The sequence below is a fragment of the Heloderma suspectum genome, chromosome 2, assembly GCF_057233095.1.
Source record: "Heloderma suspectum isolate Gila_16-S chromosome 2, 16-S_ref, whole genome shotgun sequence".
Lineage (NCBI taxonomy): Eukaryota > Metazoa > Chordata > Lepidosauria > Squamata > Helodermatidae > Heloderma > Heloderma suspectum.
In genome coordinates, this window is record NC_139459.1 from 211,476,650 (window position 1) to 211,492,902 (window position 16,253).

At 40.7% G+C, this 16,253-nt stretch overlaps 2 protein-coding genes across 9 annotated transcripts in view; one reads left to right on the forward strand and one right to left on the reverse strand.

The window, feature by feature from the left end:
- Nucleotides 1–10,495, reverse strand: part of TSPAN10 (tetraspanin 10) — a 63,791-nt gene extending 53,296 nt beyond the window's left edge. Inside the window, exon 1 of one of the 2 annotated variants that reach the window (XR_014788207.1) lies at nucleotides 10,305–10,495. The gene's annotated coding sequence lies outside the window, so the exon portion shown is untranslated. Of the gene's footprint in view, nucleotides 1–10,213 lie in introns of both variants that reach the window. The other variant, XR_014788206.1, reaches the window with a different exon arrangement.
- NPLOC4 (NPL4 homolog, ubiquitin recognition factor) overlaps nucleotides 1–16,253 on the forward strand; it is a 67,561-nt gene that overhangs the window by 40,138 nt on the left and 11,170 nt on the right. For all 7 annotated transcript variants that reach the window (XM_084837576.1, XM_084837580.1, XM_084837574.1 and 4 more), the window contains one exon: nucleotides 646–806. In XM_084837576.1, the coding sequence (XP_084693702.1) occupies nucleotides 646–806 (161 nt within the window). The remainder of the gene's footprint in view (nucleotides 1–645; nucleotides 807–16,253) is intronic.

Genomic DNA, 16,253 nt, shown 5'->3' on the forward strand with positions numbered 1-16,253 from the left:
GTGTGCATATATGTACAAAACAGCTCCCAACTAATCCCTGAAGCAACTTGGCATTCATTCCTTTGCTTAGGTGTGTTTACAGTCGGAAAACTATTAAACAGTATTGTGCTTTTAAAAAACATTTGTAAATGTCTGTCTGATTCTGGTTAGGGGTGTGCTGAAGAGGTTCCAGAGGAGGCGTTGGAAGTGATTACTGTATACACAGTGTTCAGTCCTACATGTACAAGAAAAGTCTACACCACAGTCTGAAAATCGCAAGGAAACAGTCTTAATAGCTACTATTTAGTATTGTGAGAATGGCAGAAGCCTAATAAACTATTTATAAAACCATGTAAGGGAGAAAGTACATGTGGCCTGTACATTATATCCAGTGATTTATGTCATTTAAAAAAATCTCCTTTGTGTGGATGTTTCCTTTGGGAAGTAGTGTATTCAACTTTGAACTATTTAAGCCAAGGCAGACTCTGAAGAAGACTGCTGTATCTGAGATGGAAGCTCTGGGTTTGATGCAGAGTTTCTTACTGAAATCATCTGCTCTTACTCATAAGTTCAGTGACATGTTATTATAGCAATTTCAAGTATGATACAAATTATGTCCATCCACCGTCTCCTTCTTTAGTTATTTAAAGGTATCTTCTTTTCCAGGGGGTCCTGATAACCAAGTCCACTTTGAGGGCTACCAAGTATCCAACCAGTGCATGGCTCTGGTGCGTGATGAGTGCTTGTTACCATGCCGTGATGCTCCAGAACTTGGCTATGCAAAGGAATCCAGCAGTGAACAATATGTGCCCGATGTGTTCTATAAGGCAAGTGTTGGTAACCTTGATCTCCATTGGCATATGGCCCCTGCCTGCCTCAGAGTATAGCAATAAGGAAGGTGGTGTGCTTTTCACTCTGTGCTTTTCCATATAGGAATAAAGAACAGTTGCAAGCCGTGGGCTAGCACTTACCCAGTATTTAAGGGCCAGAGTTCCCTTTTGGCCCAGTGAGGGTGAAGTAGTCCTCATCTAGAAGGGTCTCATTAACTGTTGGAAGCCTATAGTAAGGGTTTCTTAAAGTAACAGATGTGGTTGCCATTTTATGCTCACTCTCTGGGTTAAGGTAGCACAGCCTTCTGTTCTGGTCTCTACATGGGCAGCAGACCTTCTGGCTTTCCTCCTCCCTGGCTTTGGAAAGGCTCTGTCTGGCCTACCCCATGCATTGGAAGATGTTGCCACTGAGCTGTCTGCAGCCTACACTAACACAGTTGGCCTGTGTCATTCATAGTGATGCTACTTAGTGTTGGGATGCCTATTTCTGGAGAACCATTAAGTTAGAATTCCTAATCATGAGTGTAACTCTGCCAAGACACCGTTGTTCTTTTTGCTGTTGTCTCTGTCAAGTCCCCAGCAAAACCTCTCAATCTGGAAATTGAGGAGGTTGTCAGAGGGGCGTAACAGTAAGCTATGTGACTGAAGATAAATTGGAGCATGCATACTTGTACGCACAGCCTTCAAACAGTACTTCAGCAATATGTATGGAAATACACATTTGCAATACTTTCTTCTATAAGTCCAATTTCCCCTTCCCTAAAAGTCCTCCTGTCATTCTCCAGACCCTGCTTAGCTTTGAGGTATGTGGTGTATGACTCTGTGCTTCCTGGCAAGCCCTCTAAATTAATGATACCTCTTGTGTTTGGCAGTGGTTGTCACTCCTCAGTTGACTTTTAATCCCTACCTAATGTATTCTTTTTCCTTTGCCCAATTACGCTTAGGTGAGATGTTCAGCGAAGCAAAATGATGCAGCTGTAAAAGCTGCAGGTTTCTGACAGCCAGTAAGAATAGTTTTTGTTGTCTGGAATATGTTTATAAGATGCCTGGTAAGCAGCATAAATTGCTGCAGAATGCAAAGTAACAAAATGGAAAACAAGGATTTTGAGAGCCCCAAGTCAGAGGGTGAGGGGTGTGTGGTCATGGTGGGGAGGGGGACTGGGTGGGGGTCTGTGAGTAGAAAACTATGCAAGAAAAGGCATTGATCGATCCAGAAGATAAGACTCCAGTGAGGTTACAGATAATTCCTTTGTTTTGTTACTACAAGCGATCATCATTTTTCTTGCCTCGTTATGAAAATTTCCAACGTGTCTGTCTTGTATGTTATGGTTCAAAGAATAGAAAATTGGAGATATTCTTTCAGTATTTCATATGTGTATGCACATTTTTTAAATCAGAAAATTTGAAGCAGACTGTAAAATTCAGTGATAGAAATTGTTTTTTTTTTTTTAGAATAATGCTTTTTTGTACTCTCAACTAAACACTCTCCTCAAGATGTCAACATTTGACTAATAATTAGTATGTGCAGCTGACATTAATGCACAAAGTGTTCTTGATGATGCAGCAGAAGTACTGTTATTCTAGAATGGGTGCTTACAGAGGCCTCAACTATCAGTCTCATTTATGTTTACTTGTGTGATAGGTTTTATTTAGACATTACAACCCTGTGATTGTTTACAAAAATTTCTTCATTTAAAATATTTATTTTTATATTAGAATATTTCTAGGCTGCCTCTAAGGGCAAAAGCCCTCCCAAGGCATCTTAAACAATAAAAACCTCATACAATAAAACCCTATAGCAATGATAAAACAGCCAAAATTAATAAAATCAACAAGCACATCTAGCCCAGATGGTAATAGAATCTAAAACACAATTGCAGCTAAAAACCCAGAACAGTCCACTGAGACATACTGTGGAGAAGGCCAGAGAAAACAAGTAAGTCTTCCAGGCCTTCGTAAAAGCTTCCAATGATGGGACCTGATGGACCCTCAATGGCAACTCATTCCAGGGATGTGGAGCCACTGCAGAAAAGGCCCTCTGTTGTTTTTTGCTTACTTAACTGCACTCAAAGGTGGGCAAATGAGAAGGGCCTTGGTTGCTGATCTTAAAGTGCAGGTAAGCTGATAAGCTATCAGGAAGGCTGAGCGCCGAAGAATCGATGCTTTCAAACTGTGGTGCTGGAGAAGACTCTTACGAGTCCCCTGGACTGCAAGGAGGTCAAATCAGTCCATCCTAAAGGAAATCAACCCTGAGTGCTCATTGGAAGGACAGATACTGAAGCTGAAGCTCAAATATTTTGGCCACCTAATGCGAAGAGAAAACTCCCTGGAAAAGACCCTGATGCTGGGAAAGATTGAAGGCAAAAGGAGAAGGGGACGGCAGAGGATGAGATGGCTAGATAGCATCACGGATGCAATGAATATGGACTTGAGCACACTCCGGGAGAGAGCGCAGGACAGGAAGGCCTGGCGTGCTAAGGTCCATGGGGTCACGAAGAGTCGGACACGACTGAACAACAACAACAACAAGCTGATAAGGGTGAAGGTAGCCCTTCAAGTAACTTGGTTCCAAACTGTTTAAAGCTTTAATGGTCAAAACTAGCACTTTAAAGTGGGCTTAGAAATGCATTGGTAATTGGTGCATTTAGTGCAGTATAGGTGTCATATGATCTGACCATCTCACCCCCACCAACACTCGGGTGGCCACATTCTGCACCAGCTGATATTTCCAAACTATCTTCAAAGGCAGCCCCATATATAGCATATTACAGTAGTCCAGCCTGGATATCACAGGTGCATGGATAACTAAGGCAAGGTCTGTCCTCTCCGGATAGGGTTGCACCTGGAATACCAGTCTAAGCTAGTAAAACACATTCCTGGACACTGCAGCCACCTGAGTTTCCCCAGGAACCTCAGAGTCTAGGAGGACTCCCAAACTACATACTTGGTCTTTCAGGGGTCCTACACCTTGATCAGTTGTAAACCTCGATCAAGAGTAGTTGGCTTCCCAACCCACAGTACCTCAGTCTTGTCTGGATTGAGTCTCGGCTTGTTCACCCTCATCCACCACAAAACAGCCTCCAGACATTGATTCAAGAGTTCCACAGCCTTTCTGGGATGTATAGATGGAAATGCGAGGTAGAGCTGAGTATCGTCTGCATACTGATGACACTTCAGCCCAAACTTACTGGTGATTTCCCTCAGTAATTTCATGTAGATGTTAAAAAGCATGTGAAACAGAATGAACATTGCAGCACTGTACAGACTGATGGCCATGGGGTGGAACAGAAGTCACCCAGCAACATCTTCTGAGACCACTCCCCAACCCAGATATGCCATCCAGAAGGATACCATGGCCGATGGTATTGAAAGCCACAGAGAGGTCCAGAAGAATGGGGTTGCACTCCCCCCATCCATTCCCCAGTCCGTGTAAGTCGTTAACCTGGGCGACTGGAGTTGTTTTTGTCCAATAACTAGGTCTGAAACTGGATTGGAATGGATCTAAATAGTCAATATCATTCAACACTGTCTGGAGTTGAGAAGCCACCACATGCTCCAGCACCTTTCCCAAGAATGGCAGATTTGACACTGGGCAGTAGTTATCCAAAACCATCAGATCTAAATTTGGTTTCTTTGGTAGGGTCCTGACTACTCTTTGCTTCAAAGCTGTATGGATCTCACCATCCTTCAAATGCAGGAATCCAAGTCAAAGTATCCCTGACAGATGGCGGTCCAGCTTCACCTTGAATGCCTCCAGTGTGGGAGAGCCCACCACCTCCCTAGGTGACTGGTTTCATTGTCGTCTTGCTCTAACAATCAGGAAGTGTTTCCTGATGGTCGGCCGGAATCTGGCTTCCTGTAACTTGTGCCCATTCCTCTGTGTCCTGCACTCTGGGGTAATTGAGAAGAGATCCTGGTCTTCCTCTCGGTGACAACCTTTCAAGTACTTGAAGAGCGTTATCATATGTCCCCTCAGTCTTCTCAAGGCTAAACATGCCCAGGGCTCTCCTCATAGGGCCTTGTTTCCAGTCCCCTGATCATCTCCTCTGAGCCCTCTCCAGCTTGTCTGCATCCTTCTTAAAGTATTGTGCCCAGAACTGGACACAGGACTCCAGATGAGGCCTAACCAGTGCTGAGTAGAGGGGAACTAGTACTTCATGTGATTTGGAAGCTATACTACTATTAATGCAGCCCAAAATAGCATTTGCTTTTTTTGCAACCACATCACATTGTTGGCTCATATTCAGCTTGTGATCTACAGCAATTCCAAGATCCTTCTCACTTGTAATGTTGTTGAGCCAAGTATCTCCCATCTTGTAAATGTGCATTTAGTTTCTTTTACCTAGGTGCAGAACTTGGCATTTATCCCTATTAAATTTCATTCTGTTTTCAGCCCAGTGCTCCAGCCTATTGAATTTTCACTCAGTGATCAAGTCAATTTGAATTGATCATGGAGACTTTTTTAATCTGGTGTGCTTAGAAATGCTATATTGTGACATTCCAGATAGTTATTTAAACATTGCTTTGGCCACATTCTAAGTCACAGGAATAAATCTTGCTGTTACTGCTTTCCTCCTAAGTGCCTTTTTAACTGCATTGGGAATGGAATGTCATGTGAGAATGTCAAATGCATCAATGTCAGATGCATTTGGCTATTCGCCCTTGTTCCTTAATATTTCTCATTTTACCCATCATTAAAAGCTGTAGAATGCTGTCGAGCCAGGTGGCCCACACAGTTTCTTTCCCATGCAGACCTCCAGATCCCATCATGTTGTGCTTCACATCTCAGGTCACTGTAGAGAAACACAGCGCTATCCATACTTCTGTTTCTCAGAACTCTTTCTGGGTCTATTAAGAATGAGCCAGAAATCAAACCAGTGACTTTACTAGATAAACCTTTAGGTTACTGCAGATGTTTTTATAAAAGGACCTATGATTGTCCTTTCCAACAAGTACTTCAGATTCACAAACTGTTCTGGCACATGTAGTAATCCTGTGCATTTGAAGTTGTAGTTTTTCTTCTCCCATCTTTTACTTTTGCAACATTGTTAAATTCCTGGGAAGCATACTAAACTCTGTGTCTGAAGTGCCATTTTGGTCTTGGATAATATGAAAGACTTGGCATTAGAAAATACCTTATCACTGATTGTGAGAGTGCAAGATTCTGGAAGGATCACCACATTGTTTTGATGCTAGAGCGTTCCTGGTAGATGTTGGTCTTGTTGGAATATAAAACAGGTTAACAGTGTAAAACCTCACTAATCTAGTATCATCTTGCTTATTTTATTTGGCTAATGATAACTTCAGTGATACTTCAGTTCCAGTAAAATAGGGGAGCATTATTGTCTATGGTTTTATGACTGCTATGTTTAAGTAGTGGCCACGATTGGTGGTCACCTTCACAGAGGGTCCAGACACAAGAGAGCTGCATCAATTTGCAGGAAAACCCCCCCAAGAAGAAAACATCCAAAGTTTCTATGAAAAATAGCTTTCTTTTCTGAAGCTAATCCAATACGTTGTGAGCATTTCATTCCATCATAAAACACAGGTTATATTCCTTTGTGTTTGATTTCTTATCTTCACATCAGGAACATATAATACTGGATCACCCATACTTGGAGATGGAGGAACTTATTTTGGCTCAGGTTACAGATTTAGATAAGAGAGACTGCTGTCATGCAATGTTTGTTCTTAACATGACTAGAACAGGAAGGAGTGAATGAGCTACTTAGACTAAATTATTTATTGGGGTAAAAGGCTTTCAAAGTCTGGTCTCTTGGCAGCCTTCTACTACAAACCTGCACAACTACGCTTCTACAAAATAAGGGAAGATTTGCATTGGAGAGTCTTGGAGTACAGTATATATAGGTTACACTCACATGAAAGAGCTTTTAGAAATTTGTTGGATATGCCCCAAGAAGTTGATGTTTTTGTAATGTAGGGTACATTTATCTCACAACGTTAGCAGCAGTTTAAATATAGCAGAAGCTATTGAACCCCTGTGTTGTCTAGCTGGGCAGGAGAACAGATGCTCTTTAAGCTCCTACAGTCAGAGAAAAGGTGATGTATGTAGAATTACAGAGACCTGAAGCTGTGCTTATACAAAGCTTGCTCATTGCATAACGTATATAGTTCTGGTATGTTTCTTTATTTTTGGAAAACAGTTTCTAAATGAGTATTGCTGCACAAATAGAAGCCCATATTGGGATCAAAGCCACACAGCTGAGAAAAATTGCTGAGAGCATTACTGGCTGCAGGGCCTCAATGAGTGAAGAGGTGCTTTAAAGGGCAAATACCAAGCCTGTTCTCTTTCTATCCGTGTGAGTTTGTGTCAGTGCGTGTTTGTGGAACTGGGCTGGAGGCTGTTGCACCCATGACAGAATGTTTCAGGCATTGCTGGTTCCCATAAGAACACACATGATTCACCCATGTTTTAAATATCACAAAAACAGGAAAACCACAACAGCACCAGGTTTGCCCCAGCTTTATGAATCCAAGCATATTTCTGAGGCCTTTGGCAGTGCAAGTCCTTTATGTCTTTACCACTCTCTTTATTTTGGCTCCTTAAAAACCAGGTCAGCATTGATGGCAAGGCTGTTAACTGCATCTAGCTGCTCAAATCCAACTCGTATAAAGGCCTGGAGGCTTAACCTAGTGTGAAAATTAGGAGTTTTTAGAACTAGAATGAAAGTACTCTGTTTAAAAGTTGCTTGCACTGTAGCAAATGAACTCCCTGAGTAAGTTTCTGGAACAGAGGGTCTGTTTCATTATCACAGTAAGATAGGCTTTATATAAAAGTCATGTAACCAGCACCTAAGTCTAAGCAACCTTTAAAACATTTCTTTTTTTAGCTGTGTATATACAGGCAGAGTATTTGTGACTTCAACTAACACCAGGAACACTAGTGTTAGGTTAACGTTTTAACAAGAGAAACAGCTAATTTCCTTGAATTTAGAAAGCTTGGGTATGCAGGGTGAGAGTAGAAGACGTTTCCTTCCTATTTCTACCAGTCTTTTCTATTCACTTCTTATTTAAGCTAAGAATGTATCTTGCCCTTGTGGGACTGATAGTCTCAATAAGAGAATTTCCAGACTGGATAATATCCTGTGTTCATTTATAGCCCTCTATCAAGTATACACCAGAGGCTGACAAGAGGTTTTAAGAGTAAAAAAGAATATCTGTAACAGGCAAATGTTGTTTAACCTACATTTAGCATAACACTAAATTGTCTATGAATTTTAGTTGTCCTTTCCAAAATATATTGGCATTAGTTATCATAGCATGGTTGGATGAAGTCACTGGAAGTTGTGAGTACAGAACACCCCTAAAATTTGGCATATATGCCCATTTACGTTTATAGTGAGCAGTTCTCTATTTTTGTGTTTCTGGGTGTTACAAGCACCTCCTCTTCTTCCTGAAGTAGTATTCAGCTAGTCTGCCAAGTTTGACTTTCCATTATCTAGCTGTCATCTTATTGGGCACCCCTGTGAGTCTCCGGCTGCGATGTACTCTTGAAGTTGGTTGCTGCACTGCAGGACTCCAGCTCTAGACTTATTTCATGGATGTCTCAACATTCCATCAAATGCAGCATGCCAAAGGAAAAAAATTCCAAAGGGGATCTGAATTTTATGGATCCTTTGAAGCATTCAAAGTAGCTGAGGTTTAGTGCTTTTGCAGGACTCTGTTCCCTTGATGACTTTAGAAAAATACCTATGATCTTAGCACCAATGCAAAGATGTCATCTTTTGCACTGAGTTATGTTTTTATTGATGTTCTAATGTCTAGGAAATTGCTTTGGGTTACTAAAAGATGAAAGACACTTGATGTCACTTGTGCTATAAAGGGACCTTTGCCCCTTGTAAAGGTTTTTAAAACTAAAAACCAGGTAAAGTTTTTGCATTTGGGCTATTGCTTCAGCCTCATATGGAATGCTAGTCTGAAGAATTGCCAGCTACTAGATTTTCGTTTCAGCACAAAGTCTGGTATATAAGGTTTCATCCTGTTAAATTATTCCAGCGGTAATACTGGAGGGCCAGCCACTCTTTTATTAAGAGCTAATTGGAATTGCTGTCCTAATTTTCTTCTCAACCAATGTTCCTGAGTGTTGCTGAGTTACAAGCACTTCATATGTAAAAACGCTTTTATTCCGTCTGGGGATACACTGAGAATGGTGATGCTCTGTTGATGTTGCTCAGGGATAGGGATATGAGGTACCAAGTACAAAGCTTCATTGCAAGAATCATTGAGAGTGCTCAGGGTTCCTGTGGTTCAGCAAATTTTGTAGTGCTATTCAGACCCCTTCTCTCCTCCCACAACAGGTATTGTAAAGCAATGCAGGGTTTGTTATGCCAGGTCACTGATGGATCCAGCTTTTGCCTAACACCTGCCATGAAAGTTCTCATCAGCTGTTTCAGTGCTCACTGTGCCTTTTGGATTAAAAAAAATCTACTTTCTAGCTCCAACTAACCTTTAGTTCTTTTTTTCTATAGCTATTGTCGTCGTCCCCCATCCCCTTCCTATGGCTCCAGTCTCAAACCCTGTATACTCTTCATTACTCTCCTGTATATTTTCTATTTCACATTCAATTTTTAAGTGGAAACCAGAAAAATACCCAATACTTGACTATCAATTAGCTCAGTGCAGGAATGGGGGTATTTTATTCCCCATATTTATTCTCAGTTTAGCATGTCTCTCTTGCAGTAGAATGGCCCTGCTGACTCATCTTCAGTTTGTCATTCACATACCTGTCTGTTAATTCGGGGCTGTTTGACTTCAGAACCTACACTAAGTTGGTTTTAAATGCCCCAGTGGTTAACCAAGCTAAGTCCAAACAGGAAAACATTACCACAGACCAAAAAGTAAATGGAAATCTATTTAATGCTTTATTTAAGAAAACTACAAAATTAAAGAAAGTAAAGGAAGTTGCATGGTGGTTATATGAGCTTTAGAAACTTTCTTTGTTATTACAGGGAAAGAGAATGTTACAAATATGAGGTTAACCAAAAGAATTAACAATTAGCAATTGAGCTGGCACAACAGATGTAGCTAGTGAGATAACTTGAGCTTCTAACATTGTTATGACTCCTCCTCCTTAGCCTCCTGCTTACTACTTGTGGTTTAACGTTAACTAAAACATGCTAAAAATGGTTAACTCTCCCTTTTACTTTGTCCTGCATATTACTTGAGTATAAAAAGCTAAGCTAAAACATTACTGAGTTCCTCGTAGCATGTGAAAAATTTATTTAGTTAAAGGTAGAAGCTAGAGTGAAAGGAAAAACCAAAGACTTGGAAATAATTTTAAGTCCCAAGCTCGGAAATCATTCTAAGTCCTAACTTCAGAAGGTGAAGGGCGAAAACTATTTGCAAGTTCTAAAGTCTAAGAGTCTAAAGAGGTCCATAGTTACCCAAATCCTTGGATCCAATGGTCCAGATAAGATCAGAGGCGAGGCAGCAAAAGAGCAAAGTGAAGCAGCAGAAGAAAAGAGATCTCATTACCTGTGCTTTTATACACTTGTTCTGGTCAAAGGTGGGGGCCTCAATGAGTGATGAGACAACCATCTTCCAATCAAAAATAGGGTACGTGAGTGGTTAGACCACCTCTTCACCAATTAGAAGTGAGTTGTCTGTCCCCAACAATCTCATGTTTTATGCCCACATATTTTGGGAACATCTCCGGCATTACCACTAATGGGTTAATTTGAATCTTCCTAAGATGTGGCTAAAAGCTTACCATCTGGGCATGTTATCTTGACTGACATATTTCTCCCTGGTACATCTTCTTTGAATTCACAGTCATCTTTCGTCATATCTACCCCAACACCTCCTCCCAGTTGTTGCTCGTGCTCAGTGCTATGGCTCCCCCTGTCCAACTAGAGTCTATTAAGAACATTTTCTCATCAGACAGAATGATGGCATCATAAAATCCTTGTCTGGAAGCACTCGCAGTCAGTCTCTTACAAAGGAGTATCCAGGAGCCCTTGTGCTGCTAATGCAAAATGTTGAAAATAATTTATTTAAACCACTGAAAATTGTGGTGTGTGTGTTACCTACATTCTAGATTGAATGTTTTTAGAATACACTGCTTGCATTTATTTTAGTTTTCTTTCTTCTTAACTATATGAGAGCTACAAAGTGTATTTAAATAAAAGCTAAAATCGCCATGTAGTCACACAAACCATGGCAGCTTTCAACAGAGATGTCATAACTGGTGGCATTTTTCCTCCCTTATCTAGGTTAAGTTTTGTTTTTGTTTTTTGTTTACAGTCTAGTCTTCCAGTTTGTATTACTTTCGAATTTTAATCCTCCCTATCAGAATCTTAGTAATAGTTAGTCCCTGTTTTATGTTCTCTCCAAACTTGGTTAAACTATTTCTGCCTTTTTATCAAAGAACTGGACAGAACAGCATCATGTCAACATTTTAATTTGAGCTAAAAATTTCACCATAGTGTGTTGCAGCAGTGACACATGCAAATTCAGCGTTGGGTATATTAGGAAAATAAATAAAACAGCAAGTACCATAATGCCATTATATTAATCCTCACAATATGTAATCACCATATTAAGGGAGCAATCCTATCAAGATAGGCGGCCGCCTCTGACTGCCTATCCAAAGCAGGGCAGGAGAAACAAGGAGGGGATAGTTCCCTCCGCTCTCCTACAGCCCTGCTTTCAGCTAGACAGCCGATTGCGGCTGTGTAGCCGTGGGAGCATGGAGTGGGGAAGGAGGCTGCTGTACGACACATAGGATGCTGCTGTACGACACATTTCCACCCACCCCGGAATGCCCCCAGCCACACCCCTTTTCAGTCGCTCTGCGCTCCTCTTGTGAGCACAGAGGATGGGGCTGTTCCGCGCTGCCTCTGAGGCTGCACGGATTGGGGGGGAGGTCGGTTCTCTGGGAACCTACCTCAGAGTGCGGGCTCCGAGGTCAGTTCCCGGAAAACACCATATCCTATGGCCGTCTAGTCTAGCGGCTATAGGATTGCTCCCTCCATGTATTGCCATGGAATGTTGCATTGACAGTTTAGCTTTCAAAAATGGATTAGACAAAGTCATAGATGGTAATAAAAATAATCTATAGCAGTTAAGAACTAAACACTGCTCAAAAACTGAAAGGTTACAAGCCCTGGCCACAAGCTCACAATGTAATATAATTAAATTCAAATATAGGTCCAAGATAGGTCTGTTAATAGGTATTAGCTATGTTAGCAGAATGGCATCTCTGATTACCATATGCTGGCGACAAAACAGTGAGGCAGCAGTCACCATCAAGTGCCCCTTGTGAGCTACCAAAGGCGTTTGCCTATTATAGATGAAATGCTGGGCAAGATGAACTTTGTTCTGTTCCAGCAAGGCAAGTTTTTCATGTTGCAGCCTCAGATCAAAGCAAGTACTGTTGCTATCGTCTAATCTCTAGATCTTAATTATTTTATCATACAAGGTTTAATCTCCTGACAATGTGTTTTCGGAGAGCATTCCTTTTTTCTCCACCCTCCCCCGCCAATAGTCTTTAATGCATGAGTGTTACTGTCAGAGTTTGCCAAGGTCTTAATCACAGACACATCCTGGATGTTCAGAGATTTCTTGTCTTGGCTTGTTGGCAGGAGGATATTCTCCTGTAGCAGCTGCCTGCTGTCATACACTCCTTTTTCACATATGCTAATAACCAGACATTAGCTCTCTTTATATATAATTTTTGAACTGATTCTGCGTGCATACTTTGCCTGTGATTAAATAATCTAAGCTCTGCATGTCCAGAAGAATCTATAAAATTGCCTACTGCAGAATAGATTTAAAATAGACTTAAAATAGATTTAAAAAATAAAACCTAGTAAGTTTCTTGCTTTGTCTTTATTAGTTCTTTCCACCACACTGTTCTACCTAAATTGAGGCAGTAGACGTGAGGTTTAGGATGGTGTCAAACCAAATATTGAGTGGGGAATCTATAGCTGTCCATCTTACTTCTACCATTCTTCCACTCCTTGCTTGTTTTCCAGGGCCAAAAGATCCTTTAAGAGGCAGAAATATTCCATCAGCTAATTGAAAAAAGAGTCAAAGACTAACTACTGAACTTGTATGAGAGTTCTCCTTCAAACTGGGGTGAAATTTGAATTTTCTCCCTGCTGAAATATTCAGATGTGGTTGAAAAGCTTTATGCAAGAGCTCAAGGGCCACTTCTTTCGTTTACAGAAACAAAGCAGGAGTGGATGTGCTTATGTCAGAATAACCCCCATATAAGTGGTGCCATCTGTGATAGCAAAACATCTCTGATAGTAAAACCACTGTTTCCCTCCTGAAAAAAATGGTGTATTTTTTTATACCAGCACTCTGCACACATCATTTTATCTTGTTCCCTTGGGATAAGTATTTGAATGTTCCCTTCCATGTGCATTCCATCCCACCAGAGCTGCAGGTTTGGGCTTATTGACTTTGAATTTATGGTTTTACTTGTAGAACCATATCCCTGTTACATGTGACCCATTTTTTTCAAGAGAGGAGAAGCAATCCCATGAGGTGGGATCATGGTATAGCTAGGTTCATCTTTTGCTGGAATAAATTAGCAGCTAAGGTGAACATGGTAACTGAGTGTGCACATTTGCACAATGCACAATTGCACATATTCACCATAAAAATAAAAAGTCTCGGTAGTGCCTCGCATGATACTACTTTGTTATCTTTTTTGTGTCAAGTAAAAACGTTTCTCTTCTCTCAGGCTTTTTAGGTCCTTTTATGTATTTTAAGTATTTTAAACACTTAGTTGATCTGTAATCTGCATCCTGTTGTTTTTAGTTCTAAAGTGCTTTCCCCCCCTAAACTTAGCTACTGTATTGTATTGTGTTTGATTACTGTAAATCATCCTGGAACCAAATGATGAAGGATGGTTTAAAAATCTCTTAAATAAATGCAAATAATGGAAGAGAATGGGCAGAACAAGGGTCAGGCAAATTCAGTACGAGGCTTCTGTCCATAGGAATTTTTCAAACATTTGTATGCCCTTTAATGAGACAAAGCTTTTTCATTGCAGTGGGGAGGAAAGGACATAGAGTGCAAACACAGATGAATCCCAACATGCAGCATGGACTGCACTAGCTCCCTTTGCAAATATCTATTACAGACCGTATTGAATATGGCTTGGATGCAGCATAAAGTTCCTCTATTCCAGTGGAATGAAAGGCAGTCTTGTTGGTTTGCCGATCTCTTAATTTCACAGCAAACCTTGCTCACCAATTTAGTTCATAGCAGCTTTAACAATCTAAAGTGGCTTCTATATGAAGCCAAAGAACAACAGTCTCCTGTACCTGTTCAAACCTTGCGCTTGTACTTTGATGGAAAAGTCACTTCCTACCAGTTTGAAACCAGAAGTGTTTCTATTTTCAGAACAAAATATGTTTTAAAAATGTGTTAATTACAGCCAAATCTTCCCCCGTGCCTAGTATGGTTGTTTCTTTTGCTGCTTGAGTGTTGTCCATCTCTCATATAGATTGAACTTCTCCACGCTGTTCTTTATGTGGAGTCACTGCTGGTCAGAAACTATATGGCATTCCATGGTGCTGAGAATCCAAAGCTACAGTAACACAACATTATATGCAAACACCATGATCACTTTCAAACTGGTAATGAAGTAATTGTTTCCCTAGCAGGCTCCCAGCTTGAAGTTTGCTAAGGCTTTTAACAGTGTAATTGTCTAATAAAACAGTGCAAGTGGGGCGGGGGGGGGCAGTAGGGAGAATCATGGGTACCTTCCTCTTTTTGAGGGTCAAGGTTCACAGTTACTACTTGTGGTGGGGAGAGGGAAGCTTCTATTTGATAGGAACCAAATTAGTTAATATCTTTAGGTTTTAGTAACTAGAATTTTTTTTAAAAGGCATTTAACATGGAAATCCCCAGAGGGAAAGATGAAAGTGAACAGGTGCTGTAAAAAATGTTTCTGCATATTAGAACTTAATTGGATTTGAAGATTAATTCCAGATGGGCTAATTACATGGGTGGTATGGCAAGTTCTTTCTTGAGTGGGCAAGTCTGCAAGTTGGTTTCATTGGATTTGCTTTTGCTTTTTGCAGTCTTGTCAAGATTAAGGGCATGCCTGCACAATAGCCACTTATGAGCTGCTGGATCTAGTGGATAACCAGAAGCCTGAGGAGTGTCATTAAGCAAGGCAGATACCTCTTTTTCCCATGACACCATACCTAATGAGGGGGATCAGCATGAGATGAAATCCTGTGGAGGACTGTGAGGATTGTCTGCCCTGTGTAAATGCATCTGATTCCCCAAATAAGTGCTGTGAAGACATGGCCATAAAAAGAAATTGGCTTTTAAGCCACTAAATCCCATCAGAAAAAAGTATTTCCTTCTCCTGCTGGAGCTCAGCATATCTAAAGGCACAAGCCCCTGGGCTTGTTGCTGCACACATCACTATACCAAACAAGCTGTCTTCTTTGAGAAATGAGAAGTGTCTATGAGAATTTGTCTGTAATGAACATTTCTTTGAAAGAATGCCTAAGGGCCCTACTGGCTTATCATGTTTTGGGCAGGTGTCTGATTGGACATGCCATGGATTTTCCTTCAGAGGGAGAGGTCGGTGATAATTAATAATATGCTGTGTGTTTCCAGTCTATACAAACAGCTGCTTCTTTCCTATGAAGCCCAGGAGTGGTACACTAGTCATCTTACAAATAAACTAGAATGATAAAACCTGGCATGTTTATAATTCTTTGAAAACTAGTAATGGGGAAAATAAGTTGTTGGATTTTTTTATTGGAACTAGGTAAAAATCCATTGAAGACCACCAAACTTCATATCATTACAGTTGAAATGCAAACTTTGGTGAATCTGGCAAAGCATTTTTGCATTGCCCCAAAACTAGAGGCACAGCCCCCTGAGTTTGGGGAAATTGTTACTTTAATAGATTTTCATCAGAATTTGCATGAGGTAGAGAGGAGCTTCAGCACCAGGGAACACTAAGGGTAAAATGAGATTTGAACCTGCAGCCTTCAGGTTTTCAATCGTGACTAGGGATTTATGAGAAATTCCTTTTGGTTCATTTTTTATCAGGATTTTAGCCAGTTCACACCTTCTGGACCAAATTCGAGCTTGCAGTGTGATTCACAGATCCAAAAAATGCATTCTACAGCATGGGTACATTTGAAAAATGCACATAAAGATGCATACCTTTGAAAAATGTGCACAAATACACTTTAATCAATGGGAGAAGAATGCATACATTTCAAAGATGTGTACAATTGTGTACATTTGGAAAAATACGCACACATTTTCATGCAAAAAGGAAAAAACAAAGCTCACAATCTAATATGGACTCGGTTCGGAATGAATGATGGCATTTGGAGAATATTGGCAAGCTCAAGTTTTGCTGATCAAGACATCCCTAATCATGACTAGGCTACTTCTTGGAGTGCTGATTAGCAGGGCTCATCAGAAGTGTGCAAC